The sequence below is a fragment of the Helicoverpa armigera genome, chromosome 7 (assembly GCF_030705265.1).
Source record: "Helicoverpa armigera isolate CAAS_96S chromosome 7, ASM3070526v1, whole genome shotgun sequence".
Classification (NCBI taxonomy): domain Eukaryota; kingdom Metazoa; phylum Arthropoda; class Insecta; order Lepidoptera; family Noctuidae; genus Helicoverpa; species Helicoverpa armigera.
The window spans coordinates 12,979,225-12,997,927 of NC_087126.1; the positions used below are offsets into that span (position 1 = coordinate 12,979,225).

Consider the following 18,703-nt stretch of genomic DNA (forward strand, 5'->3'; position numbering starts at 1 on the left):
TTATTATATTTGCGCCGCTTGGTGGTCTCTGCAGAAGCTGCAGCCGCCCCAGCACAGACTGCCGTGCTAGGAAGATGTGATGGCGCCAGGGTGTCGACGCATGTTGCGTCCCACACCAAGGGCCTACCCATCTTCCATGGCAACAACGTCATACCATCTGGCCTCTTTCCATCGTCACGTACCAGTCCATTAGGCTCTAAAACAGCTGGTACGCCGGCGGTGGAAAGAGCACGACGTATAATGTCGTTAATGCTGGCATGCCGTGCAATACGACCAGCACTTCTGCAGCACGACAGACCATGGTGCCCGAGGCTGTCGACAGCTTCACCGCAATGGCAGCGATGCGGAGCAACACAGGGAGCGCCTAATCGAAGGCATGTAGAAACTTTTTTATATTCTTGGATTGTAATTTTATTTTTTCATCACTTACATGTGTGTTATATGTTTTTTTTTTTCATGCTATGGTCTCTAGAAGTAAAAGCATGAAATTAATAGAAATAATATGTACTTATAACGTCGATGTAAAGTGTTAGTCACATCCTTTTCTATATTAACATACTCTTAATATAATTGTATCTCGGTACGAGCAGTACATCCCACGGGTCGTGAGCGAAACCGCGGGGAAACGGTCAGTCTTGCATAAAGTGAGATTTGTGTTTACACTCATGGTGTGCATTTGACAAAATCCTCTCGTAACGGTGTAACAGTGTGGTTTGTCCAGCGTCCGTGAGAAATGTAGGCACGCCAAGCTGCCGGCTCCACGTTGAATACTTACCGATTTCCACCACAAATGCGGACGCGCAAGGCCCGTGCATTTAGCACACATACCTCATAGCTGCTGCGTCTGTCCCTCATTTATCTAGCTTATACGTTAAGTTAACACAGCAAGCAGCGCTAAAATTCAAATGTTGGTCTATATTCAGCCCATCAACCATCAACACCTGTGTGATTTTCATGATAACGGGATATCTGTGGAAAACTCCGATGTCCAATAAACACTTCAAGATCCAGATCCAATTTCTTAGTAACATATCTCTTACTTAATATAAGCTAACAATCTAAAAAACAAGCGCAGCAGCTTGAACTGAAGTGTGCAACCGCGCCGGCTCTAATGAACCGATGGCTCGAAGGTAATTGTATGGAAAAATTGTGCAATCCGACCCCCGACACGCCAGGTCTCGGGGATTGGGACTAGTTAGCGAGGCTCGCCTTGCCACGGAAATATATGGTAACCCAACTAATTTGACGGCGTTTTTCTAGTCACGTAGTACGCTGAGAAAGGAAAAGAAAACTTTACAGATTTTGTAAGCTGATGATAATGGGTCAAGTCAACATATAAAGCGCATCAGCAATTTTATATTTTTCATAAGACACGATTAAAGATAACATATGAATAAAAATCCTTTTCAGTGAAGCCCAAATTATAATTTCTCCTTTCAAAGACGTCCGTCTTCGTCATATTATGACGGATATTACGAGGTAGCATCTTCATTTTCATCAAAGATACTCTATTCGCAAACATAAGCAACAAACGATGGGTCCAAATCCTTTTTTGAAGTCTCCCACAAAAGCCGGCATACATACTTCTCATTAAACGCGAACCCATCTTCCTGTGTGTCAGACAAGAGATTTCGTTGTTTTGTAAATTCGTGCCATACGTGCCCGGCGTGCGCTCGTGTTCGGCATTTAGCAACGTTATCATAAAAAGGGAACATTGGGACTCCCTGCCGCTGTAACTCTTAATTATTGTGTTCCCCGGCTGATTTACATCACGTTTTTTGGGTCCGTAAACAGCATTAAACAATATGTGTGAAGTAATATAATGGAGAGATTTAGAGCACTGTTACCTCAGTGTGCACTATTTTCATGCACTTTGTTTTTCTACGTGTGTATGTTATTAAATTACCTCTGATACCGCCAATTTCTCACTCAACGAGAATGTAACTTTTCCCCTACTTTTATCCCGCAATAGTCGACCACTTCACCTCAGACATATTAAGAATAGATTATGTCAACATCCAGGCAGGTGCTATAGCATTTCACTCGGCACTTATTATCCATCACGGCTACGCCAACATCTCGGCCACTCGGAACATCCCGACACTCTTCACTCGGTACACACTACCGCGGCATGTCTCGATGGCGAGGTGTCCAGTTACTTTTAAAAGCACTCTCCAAACTGTTGTCATTTCCATCCAGCCTTCAGGATCTAGTTCCATATTATTAAATTTCTGGTCCGTATCTCTCGTATATTTTAATTATCGTTTTATTTCATGCTGAGAATTATCCTCGCTTGACTGTCAAAGGCTTGATACAAAGTGGCGTATAGATTAATCTCTTTCATGTATGCCTAGATACGATCGAATTAATATCCTGTACTTTTTATTTTTTATTCATTTTAAAGTCTCATTCAAACTCTCATTTACTACTTTTAAGCCTTACGTTGGTGATATCATATGCAAATGGACTAACTACTTACTTGCTTTTGCTTTATCTGATTCTTCATTAAAGCCATTAGAGCGAACACACAAACACAAATAATTAAACTTGCAAATCTACTAATTATGCACTCATGTTAAACTCGATCTCGTCTTGAGGTGCTGAGTTACACAACAAGACATTATATTCTCCCACAAAGCTGGAGTGAAATATCGAAATAGACAAGCGAACGTAACATTTGAAACAAACCTCAGACTCGCAGCCGATGCGAGCGCTCACAAAAGTTGCAACCTCCACTGCGGCGGTTAGCAAGACAGACAGACAAGCGGAATAATAAAGCCGTGCGATGTACTGCAGTTTGTTGTTAACGGTGAATATGAATACATATTGCTGTTTATGATATCAGGATTGTTTAGAAATCTATGTGAAATATTGGAAACTATGTTGTCATTTCCATATATGTATTAAGTTATCCCTCTCGAATATGTTCATAGAAAAATTATGATGTGAGAAAGTCCGAGTGTTGTATGTATTGTTAAAATAAAGGGAGTACCTTTTTAAAGCCAACTAATCCTTTCCCCGTCAGCTTATTGTCAATCGAAACAAAATTGGCATACCTTTTTAGGACCATGATCCTTATGACAATATTGACAACATTGATAGTGTCTTCTCGATACATTTGTTGATATTTTTATACCAACCTGTTTTGAAACTTTGTCATTTTCCTTTGAAAACGACAACATACCCAAACAAAATGAAAAAGTCTGTAAGCCGTATTTATCCGTTGCCAACTAATAACTTAGCAATCTTCTAAATCCTATGAACACTAGGTACGTCGCGTCGTCGTCCGCAAACGCTTTGACGCGGCTGTAAATCCCCCGTATTGCACCGGACCTGCAATATGTATCCATTCCTTATTGTTTTTATTGCCTCGCCGATTAAACCAGCCTCCATTATAAACGTATCAGGTACAAGAGGATTATTGCTCCATTTTTCTGAAGACAAAACGTCTACTAAGTAATAAAGATTGCTTATTTTTATTATCTTTAAGTGAAGGCGGAATATTCATGAATAATGGTTTAGGGGAGTGCTCAGTCTCAGGGGTGACAAAGTGAAGTGCCCCCGTAAAAACAGACGAAATACTGAAAAATAACATGTTATTGAGGACAAGAATTAGAATGAAAACACTTAAAGACCAAGGGGTCCTCGAGAGTTTTGTAATTATGAAAAATGGTTTCTGTTTAATTTGATGACTTCCTTATTTAAATTCATAACAGTTTCATCTATTTACATTATTCGGCTCTCCATGTCGTTATATTCCATCTTTATGATTTCGGTACAAACGTTTTGAACAATCTACCTATCCCTAAAATGGCCCTCTCAACAATCGGCAAACAGCAAGGAACAATTTTGACATATCTCATTAATACTGCAGTCTGTTCCTGGCTGTGGTGGTCGTTTGGGGCCCAGTGGGGCCCACAGGGGGCCCGGCGGGGCTGCGGTAATTGGCGTGGTTTACGACGCTCTGCACGCTGCACGGTGGGGTTAAAGTGAAAGCTGATAGATACATGTCGGGGTTAAGGCGATTTGTCAGTTGTGGCGTGAAGGGAAATTCCATTTCGGTTTCGAGTAATATACACCGGGTCTTGGTAATCAACTGTCAATCAAGGAAGATATGCGTAGCCAAGTGTTTTTATACTCCACAAAATTATGTTCTAGCTTTAGTATGTCGATGTTGGCAATTTTGATGAATTATCTTCGTAGCTAAAGCTTTATACAAGCTTTAGACTTCGGAAAGCCAAAGATGCGGCACCTTGCACTCGGCACCTGATTTAGTGGCCAAGTGAACTCGACAACAAACATTCTGTATAGTTTAGTTTGAATCGTCTTACGAGCAGGTCGGAAGTATTAAATGATCTTACAAACAAAGCTGTGTACATTTTGAATGAGATACGGAGAGATTACTCAAACTTGCAAAGCGTTAATAATAATCTTGTCTTTTATCAGGGGTATGTAATACATGGTCGGGCCATATATTTCCTCAAATAGAAGTGAACAAAATTGTTCATTTGAAAATTGCAAAATATACCTTTTTCACCTTACATAAAAGTACAAATAAGCTATGAAACTTTCTTAAATAAAGTGACTCAGCAATCAAAGTGCAGTTGTGATATAAAAATGCGTGTATAAGACATAAGCGCGTATTGAACGCGCGCGAGGGATGGTCGCGCGCGATGAAGCGCGGCGGCGGCGCGTGCGCGTGGCTCGGCACGCCCTGCGCGCGCAAGAATGGCGCCGTTTGCGCGTGCCGCGTGCATACTGCGCTGTTACAGGTAATATACCACTTTTTATAGGAACTTTGTTTGTATAGCAAATCCCCGTAATAACATTTGGTGAAAAGAACTGGTTTGATTACTTACATTTGAAGCTTTCAAAGGGTGCTTTCTGTCGAAGTGATAATTGAAAGCAGAAGATGATTAAAACCCTTTATTTAGTCTGTCTATAATATTTCGTTTACTTAGTGTTCGTACGTGCTCAATAAATACCTTACAATATTACGTGGCTATTTTGGTTCCAAGAAATTTATGCTCTACGAAACTGCAAAGGCGCTGTGTGGCTTTCTCTGGCGGTAAACATGAGCTTTTGAGGAGCCTTCAAACGCGTAAAATAAATATTAAAGGCTTAAATAGTTAGTAAAAGGTTAACAATAAAGTATTCTCAAGTAACTTGTAAGTGTATAATTACACGGTAAAAGTAATTAGGTCGTCTCAGAACGCGTGTGTGCTGTGAAAGGTCTTTGTACTAAATGCGAATTAATTTCCTCCAGAAAGTCGCTCAGCGCTTTACTTTTATGTTAATCAGAATGAGTATACACCGAGAAAAACTTAAATTAAGCGAATCCATTAGCGTACGTGCTAGCTCAATTTCAATTTCGGATATTTGTGGTTTAATTGAAATTATATTGCTGTCCAATTGCATTTAAATGACATAAGCATGACGAATTTATATCCGATGCGGGTGGAATGTGAATTTAGCATAGTGAAAACCAGCAAAAAATTAAATCAAAATAAATCGACGTGAAACCAAACATTGCTGTAAAGGAACGTAGTGCATAAACCATTACGTAATACACGTTCATAGGCATCAAACCACCAGCCGCCGTACGGATTTGATTCAATTTGCCGGCCGCGTCGACAGACAATACTTGCTCCCAACTACCGCTAACAACTTCCACACACTTTCTTTGCACAACCTAGTTTATACTTTATACTTGTGCGTTATTCTTTAAACTTAGCCGTCATGTGACGCGCCTCCAGATTTGTCTTTCACTTTGAACTTTTTCATTTGGAAGCCGAGTTATGGAGAATAGACGTTATTTGTCATGAGTTGGTGGAAGTTTGGCTTTATGTTCAGTTGGGTTTACTTTTGAGGTCTTATCTTGATATCTCGTATTGTATAAAACCTAGATTTATGTGGTGTATTTGATGGTCATTAGATTTATGTGGTCTATTCATCTCTGACTCTGATTCAACTGCATCAAAATCCTCTGCGTCAATACCTTTCGATTAAATGCAATTACCGCGTCCAATTTACATGATAGCTAAAAATAAAAATATTTTTAACGAAACCAATTGTAGACTGCTATTTAATTCAGCGATCGAGGCAATCTGGTAACAAATCCGATTGCCTGTGGAACTGTGGACAGACTGAAAAGCCAAGAATAGATTACGGGCCGGCGCTAAATAACCTATTATATATTCAGACAGATTTTACGCTTCATTGGGTGCTCTAGAATTGGCAATTAAGTGCTTTAAAAGAGCATTAAATAAAGAGAGAAAATAAAATTGCTAAAAGTACAATTTGGTAAAAACATAGATGATCTAAGCTTCAGAAAGCAAACAAATGCAAAATATGAACTGCCCAGTCATTCACACACTTATTAGGGAACTGAAACAATAATCCTAAACCCACAATTTAGTTCCACCCGAAAACCTCAAAACATTTATTGAAAAACCATTTCCTGAGCTTATCGCCAAATATAATTTAACGGACCACAATCGAAACCGCTATGAGCTGACAAAATACACAGCCGCAATGTACAGCGTCATCATCTCGCTCATCCCGTTTGAAAGCCGTAAAAACCGATCCCGAACGTTCTCGAATGGTCTCGAACATTCCGGAACACCGCTGTGTGTCGAGTGTCATGTTTAATATATATTTTTTGTCCGTATCGCCGGAAATTGATTCGGTTGAAACTAGCCGGCGCTAATTGGAACAACTGGCACGTTATGTTTGTAAAAGGAAATTGAACTTATGCGGGAAATGTGTGAATGAGCCTTGGGAGGTGGAAAGTGTGTAATTATAAATGTTCGAAGCTTCTGGAACATTGAGCGGAGCTGTTTTGTGCCCTTTTTGTTGTGACTGTTTGGATTGTTGAGGTGGTTCGCATGGCAGTTGCAAATTGCTTTGTTATTGTAGGATGAATAGTTTCGTGGCTTCTCGTGGTAAGAGTCACCGTTTTGATGTCACAAATTATACAATAGAAAAAGCTCTATCACTTTCCAAAGTTTAAAGTATAGTTTCAAGGATAACATGTCACCCCATCTATTATGTCTAATGACATGCAAACTATTCATGTTAGCTGCTTAATTACTGGCTGCCATGCTCTACACGATGATCTGCTAATGAAATTCCACCGGCTTCACTGGGCCATGGGTCACCACGTGGACCTGACCCTGATGAAACAAGGGCGACAGCTTTATCACGTCATTTGTCAAGATTTACATACCTTTACCTGACTACAACAAAGGGTGAATGATAAAGGCTTTTATTCTCGACCATACATCATCCAATCTGTCGGTAATATTCGATGATGGATTGCAAAAAGAATTTAACAGTGTATGAAATTACCGACTACCAATATGACTTGTAAAAGCTGCTATGGTCATATTTCGTACAGATACTACATATGGGTATTGTATGACGGACATAATATTTAACCTGTCCATAAGATTAGAATATAAATTGCAATGTAAGCTCAAACCTGTTACATCAGCCAAAGATTACAATATCGTTGGTTGCGGCAGCTTATCGCTACCCTCAGACATGTGTTTCAGGTGTTACTGGCAGCATGCCAGACACGAGTTTTCTGCCCACACACGGCTAGAATTTTCAATTGTACCCACTTCCAAGAGATACCATTGAAACTGTATCGCTTACTTAGTTCACCGAGTCCTAATGCGTTCGATAAGAAGAAATGGTGGGTCATCATCAGCCTATCGCAGTCCACTGCTGGACATAGGCCTCTCCAAGTGCACGCCACTGAGATCGATTTTCGGCTACTCGCATCCAGCTCCTGCCAGCCGTCTTGCGCAAGTCATCACTCCACCGTGCCTGAGGACGTCCTACACTACGCTTGCCGAGGCGTGGTCTCCACTCTAGAACTCGTTTACCCCAACGGTTATCGGTTCTTCGGCTAATATGGCCAGCCCACTGCCACTTCAGCTTGCTGATTCGGTGGGCTATGTCGATGACCTTGGTTCTCTGACGGATTACCTCATTTCTGATGCGATCCCTCAGAGAAATGCCAAGCATAGCCCTTTCCATAGCCCGCTGAGCGACTTTAAACTTGTGGACCAGCCGTACCGTCAGTGTCCACGTTTCGGCTCCGTAAGTCATGACAGGTAGGACGCACTGATTGAAGACTTTCGTCTTTAGGCACTGTGGGATCGACGATGTTAGGACTCGATAGCTTCCCAAATGCAGCCCAACCCAACTGAATTCTCCTATTCACCTCGTCCTCAAAGTTGTTTCTACCTAACTGCAATGTCTGCCCGAGGTATACATATTTCCGAACAACTTCGAGAACGGCGCCGTGTATCGCAATCGGTTCCGGTAGAACATGTTCATTGAACATGACCTTGGTTTTGTCCAAGTTCATCCGTAGGCCGATGCGTAGAGAAGATTCAGCCAGGTCGTTCAGCATTTGTTGTAGGTCCTGCAGCGTTTCTGCCATGATGACGATATCGTCAGCAAATCGCAAGTGAGAGATGTGTTCGCCATTGATGTTGATGCCACGTCCTTTCCAGTTCAGCGTCTTGAACATATCCTCCATTGCATTAGTGAACAGTTTCGGGGAAATAACATCCCTTGTCTCACTCCTCGATGCAACGGTATGGGCCTTGTTTGCTGATTTTGTACTTGGACGGACATTGTAGCGGCTTCGTAGAGACATCTCATCACTTGGATGTATCGCCAATCTACTTGACAACGCTGCAGGGACTCCAGAACAGACCAGATTTCAACCGAGTCAAAGGCCTTCTCATAGTCCACAAATGCTAGACACAGGGGCTGATTATACTCTTCGGTCTTCTGTATAATCTGCCGCACTGTGTGGATGTGGTCTATGGTGCCGTATCCGCTCCGAAACCCAGCCTGCTCCGGTGGTTGGAATTCGTCGAGTCTTCGCGCAAGTCGGTTCGTGATCACTCTTGAGAACAGCTTATATACGTGGCTTAGGAGGAAATGGGTCGATAGTTCTTCAACTGGGTTTTGTCTCCCTTTTGAAGAACAGGACGACAACACTCCTACTCCACGCCTCTGGAGTTCTCCCTTCAAACAGGACGGCATTAAAAAGCTTCTGGAGCTCCCCCAGTACGGGCTTTCCTCCTGCTTTTAATAGCTCTGTTGTAATGCCATCCTCGCCAGGGCTTTTCCATTTTGAGCTGTCTCAGAGCGATCTCGATTTCGCCACTGCTGACTTCTGGCAGGTCTTCGGTGAAATGGCGCGTTAATGTGGCTCTAGAATCCTCATTTCCGGGATCAGGTCGAGATGCATGCGATGCGTATAACCGGCCATAGAAATTTTCCACTTCCGAAAGGACTGCCGGCACCGAAGAAACGACTTCTCCACTTGTTGTGGTCAGCTTCGTCAAGTGGCTTCTTCCAAGAGATTGTACGAACACCTTTGACCCCGATTCAGCTCAATTGCTCTTTCAATGTCAAGAGTATTGGAGCACCGGAGGTCGCGTCGTACGTGCTTGTTGATCTCTTGGTTTAGAGCCCGCTTAGCTGACGAAGTGACAGGTGGGTTTTCACGTCGTCTCTTCATAAGCCCTAATGTCTCTTCCGAAAGCTTTGATTTCTTGCCCTTACGCTGCATGTTACAGAATCTCGAACCTTCCTCCCTGAGGATCCGAACCACATTTTCGTGGTTCTGGTTAACGTCTGTTGTGGTTTCCACGGCGGCAAATCGGTTCTCCAAATTTGACTGGAACGTTTCAGATCCTGTCATGGTTTGGAGCAGTGTTGGTCGGAGCCTGGCCTTCATCAGACGGAAACGTTCAGCCTTGAAGTTGATATTCAGAGAGCCTCGGACAAGTCGGTGATCGCTACCGGTATTAAACCTATTGATCACAGAGACGTCTCTGAATATATGCTTCTTGTTCGTCATGATGAAGTCAATCTCATTTTTAGTCATAGTGTCGGGGCTTTGCCACGTCCACTTCCTTTGGGGCTGCTTTTTGAAAAAGGAGTTCATCAAAAGAGCCCTCGCGTTCGAGGAAGTTGACGAGCATTTGCCCCCTATGATTCCTGCTTCCAAATCCATGGGATCCTACTGCCGATTCGCCGCAAATCTGTACTCCCACTTTAGCGTTAAAGTCCCCCATGACAACGGTGTAGTGGGTCTTTGTAGTGAAGTGGAGGGCCCTTGATATATCATCAAACATATCCTCCACTTCATCGTCTGAATGTGTCGAGGTCGGTGCGTACACTTGCACTACCTTGAGGCTATACCTGTCGGTGAGCTTTATGATAAGGTACGCTACCCTGTTCGACACACTAGACACCTCCACAACGTTATCAGCTAGGGACTTATTAACCAGAAACCCAACGCCACCTTGGGATTGTTGGTCTCCCTCTCGGAAGTACATTAGGTGACCTGATTCGAGGGTTATGGTGTCCTCCCCCTCTCTTCGAACTTCACATAACCCTAATATGTGCCACCTAATCTTCCCAAGTTCCACCTCGAGTTGCGCCAGATGCGAGTCAAGCCGTAGCGTGCGGCCGTTGTACGTCGCCAGAGTCAGTTTTGTTTGGTGGCCTCCCGTAACCCGGAGATTCTTCGCACCCCCTGCCCCGCCGTAACCACGGTCGCCACCATGACCGGGAATAGCGGGACTGCCGGGAACTAGGGGCCGTGGCTTTTCTGTGCTGCTCATAGAGGTATTTAGCCTACTGCTATCACGCTGGCCAGACGGGTTGATAGAGGGTTTTTTTCGAGTTTTCCTTCTCTTGCACTGGTGTTTGGTGCATTTTATACTCCATTAGTCGACTTTTACGACACCCACTGGAAGAAGGGGTAGCGACATATGTATTCTTAAGCCGTCGCTACACGGCACGCAAAATGGTGGGTACTTAGTATAAAGTCGATATGTTTAACAACTGCAGTAATACAAACTCCTTTAACAATCATAAAACACCTAAGAACAGTGTAGAAGAGAAAATCATCGATTCAAACGATAAATAAGCATTGTTCACCATCCGCAGCCGCATGACAAGGACGACAGACAAATGAAAGCGAATAAACAACTCGATAGATCTGTGAGGCTGTCAATACAACGCTCTCAATAAACACGGATAGATCAGAAGAACAACTACTGCTGAAAGGATAAAAGGGTAAAAGTACCAATAATCTATTTTGCCTGTAGAATTTAGTTAGAATTGTAACTGATTCTTTAACAACTTGTCTATTAGTTATTTTGATCTGGACTATCTTGATGACCCTGACGTAGATTTGGCTTTTTCATACATCGTTGCAGGTCACCATTTGACTACTGAATATATGGATTCAAACATGAGACAACTGTGGTCTGTTTTCCTACATGGACATGAAATATTTCATGAATCGCACAGAGTGTACCTTCGTCAAAGGTTATTTTCATTGTGCACGCCGCGGGGTGCAAAGTGCGCCGTGGACGATGACACCGGGTGGTTTGGGATGGGGCCCGCCCACTGTGCACTATTACTGGAAATAGGATAAGCAGAATTGGTCCAATGAAGCGCCGATATCGTACTACCTTATTTATTGGCTGGGATAGGCTCTGTTGCTCTTTAAGCGAATGGGTGTATGAATTCGGCAATGGTGATGAAGATCAAAAGTATAGAAAAACATTTTGCGCTATAGTTGAAACAATTTTTTTTTTCATATTATTCTATGAGTTAGTTGTTCAATCTGTTTATTAATGGAATTGTAACTGGTATAAATATGTGTTGTACTAAACGCAGTACAGAAACTGCGTCATGGCTTGGTCTTTTGATCTACACACCATTAACACACGTTATTGAATGCCTAGCTCTAACGTGTCGGCACAACACAATAGCTACATTAATTGTCTACATGAAAAGGCTTTCAACAACAATTAATTACCAACAAACAAGTCGAGAGCACCTCTAAATTATGAACCAACAAAGAATCTCTTGTAAGCTCTTTTTACAATTTATCAAAACTTTGAAACAGGAAAGAGGAACCCGAAGAAGGTTTAAATCCTCACGCAAGTGTTTACTCTCAAACAGCCCATAATAATTCTCAATTGTACACGCTAATACGAAATATGACTACACGAAATACCTTTCCCCGGCCACGGCGTTCCAGCATTATCTATCGACGTGACTGCAGTCGGAAGGCTTTGCGATATCCTCCTTAATTTACAGCCTCAAGTGTGGAGCCTGATCGATTTATTGGAGGAACATAACTCTGCACGTAAGATCCGCTGATAACAAGTTTGATCCGGTTAAAAGGAGTCAAAGGCTTCGCTGATTAGGTTACTTCGTGAATACTGAAGTGGATGTGGGAATAAGATACATGTAGCTTATTTGTTCGCCTACAAAGATGCTTTTCCTGTCGTAAGTCTTGGGGCGCCTATTTTATAGGTTTATTACGTACAGGCAGTTTTTCATAGTGGGTACGTTTTATGCTTGGCTTACTTATTACTCTGTTTCTCTGCTACAGATAATTGGCTGTAACAGTAGTAGGAAGTGAACTGTTCTTTATACAATTTCAAACGTACTTTAATCTGCATGGAAAAACAATCTTATTCTACCGAGACAGCCTTGTTGCCAGGACATAAACTACTCTCTAACATGTATTAGGAACATACAGAAGGCGATATAGAATATTTTACAACGTTGTACATTGCAGGCCGACTATAAAAGTGAGACGTGCAGCCAGTAAAGCATGCCGCCATGTACTGTGATCTTGGAAATGCACTGTTTGTGGGCATTAAGATTGCAGTACACTGTCTTCCAATGAGGTATTAGGGAGTAGTAAAGAGACGGTGTCAAAAAACTCATTGTTTGTTTGTACTTCGTGTACAAGTTTCAGATTGATATTTGTTTGTGTAAGGAAGTGTTTTTTTTTTTTAACTAAACCCTTATGTAAGGCAAAGTTTAATTTAAGGTTGGAGAAATGCGTATAACAGATTTCCATTAGCAGTTTCAAACGCAATCGCTTTTGTGGAAATTGCTCGCAGCTAAGACCTTAAGATTTAATCAACTATTATGAAACTGCCAGGAACTAACCGCCACTATATTACTAACTACACGCTGTATTTCACAGTATAGTTAACCACCATTATTAAAATATTAAGGACTGGCTGTGGCTTTATAATTCATGGAGATACAAGGGAGGTAGTTAATTAGCCGCTAGAATATGCGGGATCCATTTGCCAAGTTTATGTCCACTGCTAAAAGCTAGCCTTTGCTCCTTGCATTTGAATTATGTGCTTAATTAAATATATGAAGGCACAATGACCAAAAATTTTGCAGAAGGCCAATGACCCAACTAAGAGTACTAAACGATCCTGATACTGATATGCACCCACTCTCCACAAGCTAACATAATCCGATTGCATTAACAAAACGTGAATACGTGGAAATGAATACGAGTGTCCTGAATCTATTTCAAGGACTAACGCTAAAAGCTCTGGATTTAATTTATTTTATAGCAGACATTTAATTTTGGTTCGAGGGTTACTTTCGTAACCTATGGCATAAAATCCTTCTATATAGACAGACTGTTTTGAAACTAGCTAGTGAGATTTGACAATGTTAACTTCCTACTATCTCACGATGCATCTCACGTACAAATACCTCCAGTTGAACAAATATTATTGTTTGCTTTATTTTGCCGTTACAAAGATAACTTCATTCTGTTGGACGCTGGCTTCGTTCCGTGTCAGTTGCGCGACCCCGTTCTCCCCCGAGAGGCTTAAACTTTGAGGTGCACCTGAACTATCTCGCCTGGACTCAAATCTTCTTACCTACACTCAGATAAACTGATTTCAAACAACTTGCTTCTACCATTTCCTATAAGTATTGAAGTAATAAAACTGTTCAAAAAGTGTGTTTTCTTTTATCTATGCTGCAATTTTTAAGCGCAGTTTGCGACAGTACACCTGCCATTAGATTTTTTGTTGAATAGTATCGTTGTCTAGGTACCCTTTATAAAACTTATACTCAGTTGAAAGCGAGGTTACGGAAAGCTATTACATTATTTTCTAAAGCAATTATTTTTCTTTGTCTGCAGGAATTCGCAACACTCACAAAAGAGCTCAATCAGGCCAGAGAACAACTCCTCGAAAGGGAAGAGGAGATTTCAGAGCTCAAAGCAGAGAGAAACAATACCAGGGTAAGTTTTATACATTGCATATGTACAGTAAATATATAGTAGGGGTTGATTAACAGGTTAAACATACAAAATGTTATTCTTAAGAAACCAGTGCTGACTTTAGACAACATTAAACTCAGATTGAATAAAGCTGATACCGACACAGTTGTTCCCTGGTCCGAACGGAGTGCACATCACGCAAATAACTTTAAAGAGGCGAGAACCCGTTACAACGCTCAGCCAGCCAAATGTAGTGCACTCGTGGACCCTCTTCAACCAATCTCACATCTTAATACAATTTTCACTTTCGAATTCTACGAGTATTTCGTTGAAGAAAATATTTCTGCAGCTTTTCGACGCTCTGCAGTTTGCTTGGGCGAATCTCACGTTTTAATATTAGGAGTTGGGTTTCACTTTTCTTATATTAAAGCCGTGTCTGTGAAGATTATTTTTTTATCCGTAAGATAAAGATGGGAATCTAATCTTGTTTGCGTATATCACTATTTATAGGATGTAGCAAGTTAAGCAATTAAAATCACAAATTCAACTCAAGTTCACAACTAAGTGTACCCCTGGCTTTTCCAATTGCCTCAGGTGAATACAGCCACATTACAATAGATAAGCAGGCAACTCTTTTGCGACTTAAATAATACAGTATTTTAAAGAATGCCAACTATATTTTCGGTGGCGTTCATTAACTCAGCCCGCATATACTCGTAGATGGCAGGACAGGCACACTGCTCATGATAAAAGGTCGGCCATTGTTACTCATATAATGAACTAGACAAAAGCAATGTCACCCGCTTATTTAATTTAATTTTGAGAAGATTTTAATGGGGTTGGTCATTGATGACATCCAATTTTGGGGATCTAAAACCTTTTGGGAATATTCGGGGTTATTGAAGCTGTCGCCATCTGCAGATTGAATAAACAAAATTGCAATTGTACTCACACGGTAAGAAAGTGCTCATAAGACATCTTTTATGAGTACTTCAACATCCACTTTCCACTTGCCTCTAAAATTTTCAAGCTGACATACACAATCTATGATTCAGCAACTCTATAAAGGTTTTGTCTGCTTTATCACGTGTCTGAAATCTTTAAAAATCTTTATCCCCAATCACAGGTCATAAAAAACAATATCTCCTGTAATAACGCAGCATTATCGATTTTATATTACCCTGATATATTATGACATTAAAATAGCTTCCTCTATTAGTGGCCCATATAAAAGGTGTCGATGCTATTCGCTGAAAGACGTTGAATTATTCACGACGTTCCGCTTGTAGACCGCCGGGGCCTAGGTCTCTCGGGCTTTCAGCGCTTGATTGAATTTGATGCGCTAACTAGATTAGCGCTTATCGTGTGATCCCTTTTAGTATTCTACACTAAAATCTTTGGTGTGTATTGTGTCAAAAGCCTTGGTTGAATCTGAAGTTGTTTTTAATGCAATGTTCTTAATTGCTCAATCAGTTTTGAATACGATAAGTCGGTATTGGTTTTCGATATCAAGATTTTGGACATCTTATATTTTAAAGTACTACACAGAATATTGTACACACTTTACATTCTTGATTTTTGTCCTGTCATTATAAAATTCTTACCCTTGACCGAGCTTCAATCACACCTCTCTTCTGCGTATCTGGTTCTGGAGAATTCACCCAAGTCTCGTTTGTTGTTTATCTCTAAGGCCCATCCCAGTTTTGAGAGGCGAGTAAGCTACGATCAGCCACTAATCTCTTTATCGCGTCTAGTGTCGTTGACCCGGCCTCCTCGCTCAAAGTGTGTCGAAATCGGCACGCTTAGTTTCGTCCTGTTTTTGTATACGAGCACCTATATGTTTGCAGTTTTGTAATTATCCAAGATTGAAATATAGTTATATGCCTCTTAAATGTTAAACTGGCTTTTAATTGTACTAATACGTTAATAAATCATCTCTTACGAATCAATTGCTTGCAGTTCTATTGCAGAACCGACATTATTTATAACTGCAATTAACTATATGATGAAGAAACTGACAAGCATTTATGTGAAATCAACTTGCCACTTCACATACTTAATTTCATTTAACAATATGTATTAATTAAAACACTAATGTCCACAGTTACTGCTAGAGCACCTAGAATGCCTAGTATCAAGACACGAGCGCTCCTTGCGCATGACAGTAGTGAAGCGACAAGCAGCCGCGCAGTCCGGCGTCTCCTCAGAAGTCGAGGTCCTGAAGGCGCTCAAGAGCCTCTTCGAACATCACAAGGCTTTAGACGAAAAGGTAATACTTGCTTAAGTAGCTGGATTTCACTAAGTCGGAGTATTACGGGGGTTTGATATGTTTGAGGGGCCCTCAATGAACCTAATCGCTGAGGACAATTGTTGAATGGTCCACTTTTCCTTTATTGAGGAGTGGGTATTGTATTGTGGGAAACTTGTCTCTATAGCAGTACACTGCGATAGACTGACTTTGTTGGTTTCTGTGTCATTAAACAGCTGACAATCTGTTGACTACGACCATATGGTTCAGTCAGAGTCCGTAATGACCTAAAACTGAAGGTCATTCATAGCATAATTTCACAATTCTTCTATCAATAACAAGAAAACTTGCGTACAACAGACACGTACGCAAATAAGATATTACTCCCAATTTCACCGGCAATAGCGAAAGTTTTCGCCTGTGAATATTTGTTCAAATAAAACTAGGAATATGAATAAAAGTAATGAAATGTATTGATACGTGTTACAGGTGCGGGAGCGGCTACGTGTGGCGTTGGAGAGGAATACCGCTCTCGAAGAAGAACTAGCTCTCACTAAGGAAGAAGTAAGTTGGAATTTGTGCCCTATGACTAATAGTAATAAGGTCAAAATTTTATCATTGTGTCAATAGTAACAAAGAAGTACGACTTGTATTATAAGGCTGAGAAACTTGCTACTGATGTTAAATGAAAAATGGAACATTAAAGTTTCATGAAGTAGATAATCTATCTTTACTAGGTACACCATTTTTTTCACTATGGGTCTCAAATCGAATAAGAGGAGGAGCGGTCTCCTTAACTTTTGCATAAATTCATTGAAGTTAAGCTATGCAAAAAATGCATTTACATATATCAGTATTTAAAAAAATATAGCTTCTAAAGTTTTTGCTGGGGACGCATTTGAAAATTAACGAAGAAACCTGCTTTACATTAATCATAGCTCTATGAGTCCAGTTATCCTAACAACTGGTACCTACTATCTGTCAACTGGTTATGTCGTTACATTATTGTCTGAGGGACTGTCAATACAGTCTGATTAGCTGCTAACGAACTGACCTTCCGTCATGTGCATCAGAATTCATGGTACATGCATCTAGAGGTAGGCAGTGACGGATGATAGTGTGATCATCATCATACGTATGTATATGAATAGCTGTTATTGGGCCTTCCTTTGGTAGATTGAGTTATGCCCGATTCGTCATTTTAGTGATTTGGCATCCATAAAAAACGTGTCCCAGTTGGTCATTTTTGAAAATGAAAATGAAATCTTTATTTGTAAACATAGGTTTAAAAAGGTGGTTCAATGTCATTATAATATTAGTCCATCTATGTCTTGCATTGAAGCGTACAAATACATGCATTTTATGTCATCATTATTAATTTGTTATTATTAATTCAAAGTCAATATAATTAATTTTTCATTATTAATACAAAGTCAATATTATTAATTTGTTACAATAAATTTATTATGTTTGGTATCTGTCATTTAGATATTCGTTAATTGAGTAATAGCAATTTGTAACTAAGAATTCATATAAACGTTTTTTGAATAAATCTTTATTTTCGATATTTAAAATATGCTTCGGTAGTTTATTATAGATTTTGGGTGCCATACCTAACAGATTTTTACTAAATAGAGCCTTTTTGTGGCGTGTTGTACATATCATATTTTTGCAGCGTATGCTCTTTGGGTGGCTATAAAGATGTATATTTTCTTTAACAAAGCTGGTTACTTCATATATATATAAAGACATGGAAGTGTCAGTAATTTAAGTTTTTGAAAATGTGGCTTACAGCTATCGGTGCTTTGTATACCACATATTGCTCTTATGCATTTTTTCTGTGCTTTAAATGCCATTTCTCTGTCAGGTGAGTTCCCCCAAAATATGAGACCATAAAATATTTTATTATTCACATTCAATTTTACATTCAATAAAATATTTTATTTTGCTTAGTCCCAATTGGTCATCCGTACTTTATTTTGTAAAAAGTACTGTCAACAAGATACTCAACGGCCATTTCGTCTATTGCAGACGATTTATGTGGTGGTGTCTGTGATACAACGCCTTTCGTGACTGAACAGACCGATACGAGAGCGACATCTCTTACCACAGGCTTGACAAGAGAAGTAACTGGACATTAGTGTCGAACTATGTTCATGTCTTTTCTGTCTCTTGTCAGCAAGCACTCCGAACCAGGCTTCATCGCAAAATTTGCGACCCTCTGCGACACGTTTGCGCCATTCAGGACGTTTTTCCGCGAGCTTCTCCCAGTCACGGTGGTCGATTTTAAATGCTGCCATGTCTCGCTTGATGCAGTCTTTGAAACGAAGCAACGGCCTCCCAACATC

General features: G+C 40.6%; 1 protein-coding gene across 1 annotated transcript in view; it reads left to right on the forward strand.

Moving 5' to 3' along the window:
- LOC110372090 (liprin-alpha-1) overlaps nucleotides 1-18,703 on the forward strand; it is a 127,333-nt gene that overhangs the window by 79,723 nt on the left and 28,907 nt on the right. Inside the window, exons 2-4 of the mRNA XM_064035684.1 lie at nucleotides 14,027-14,128; nucleotides 16,212-16,376; nucleotides 16,845-16,919. Of these exons, the coding sequence (XP_063891754.1) occupies nucleotides 14,027-14,128; nucleotides 16,212-16,376; nucleotides 16,845-16,919 (342 nt within the window). The remainder of the gene's footprint in view (nucleotides 1-14,026; nucleotides 14,129-16,211; nucleotides 16,377-16,844; nucleotides 16,920-18,703) is intronic.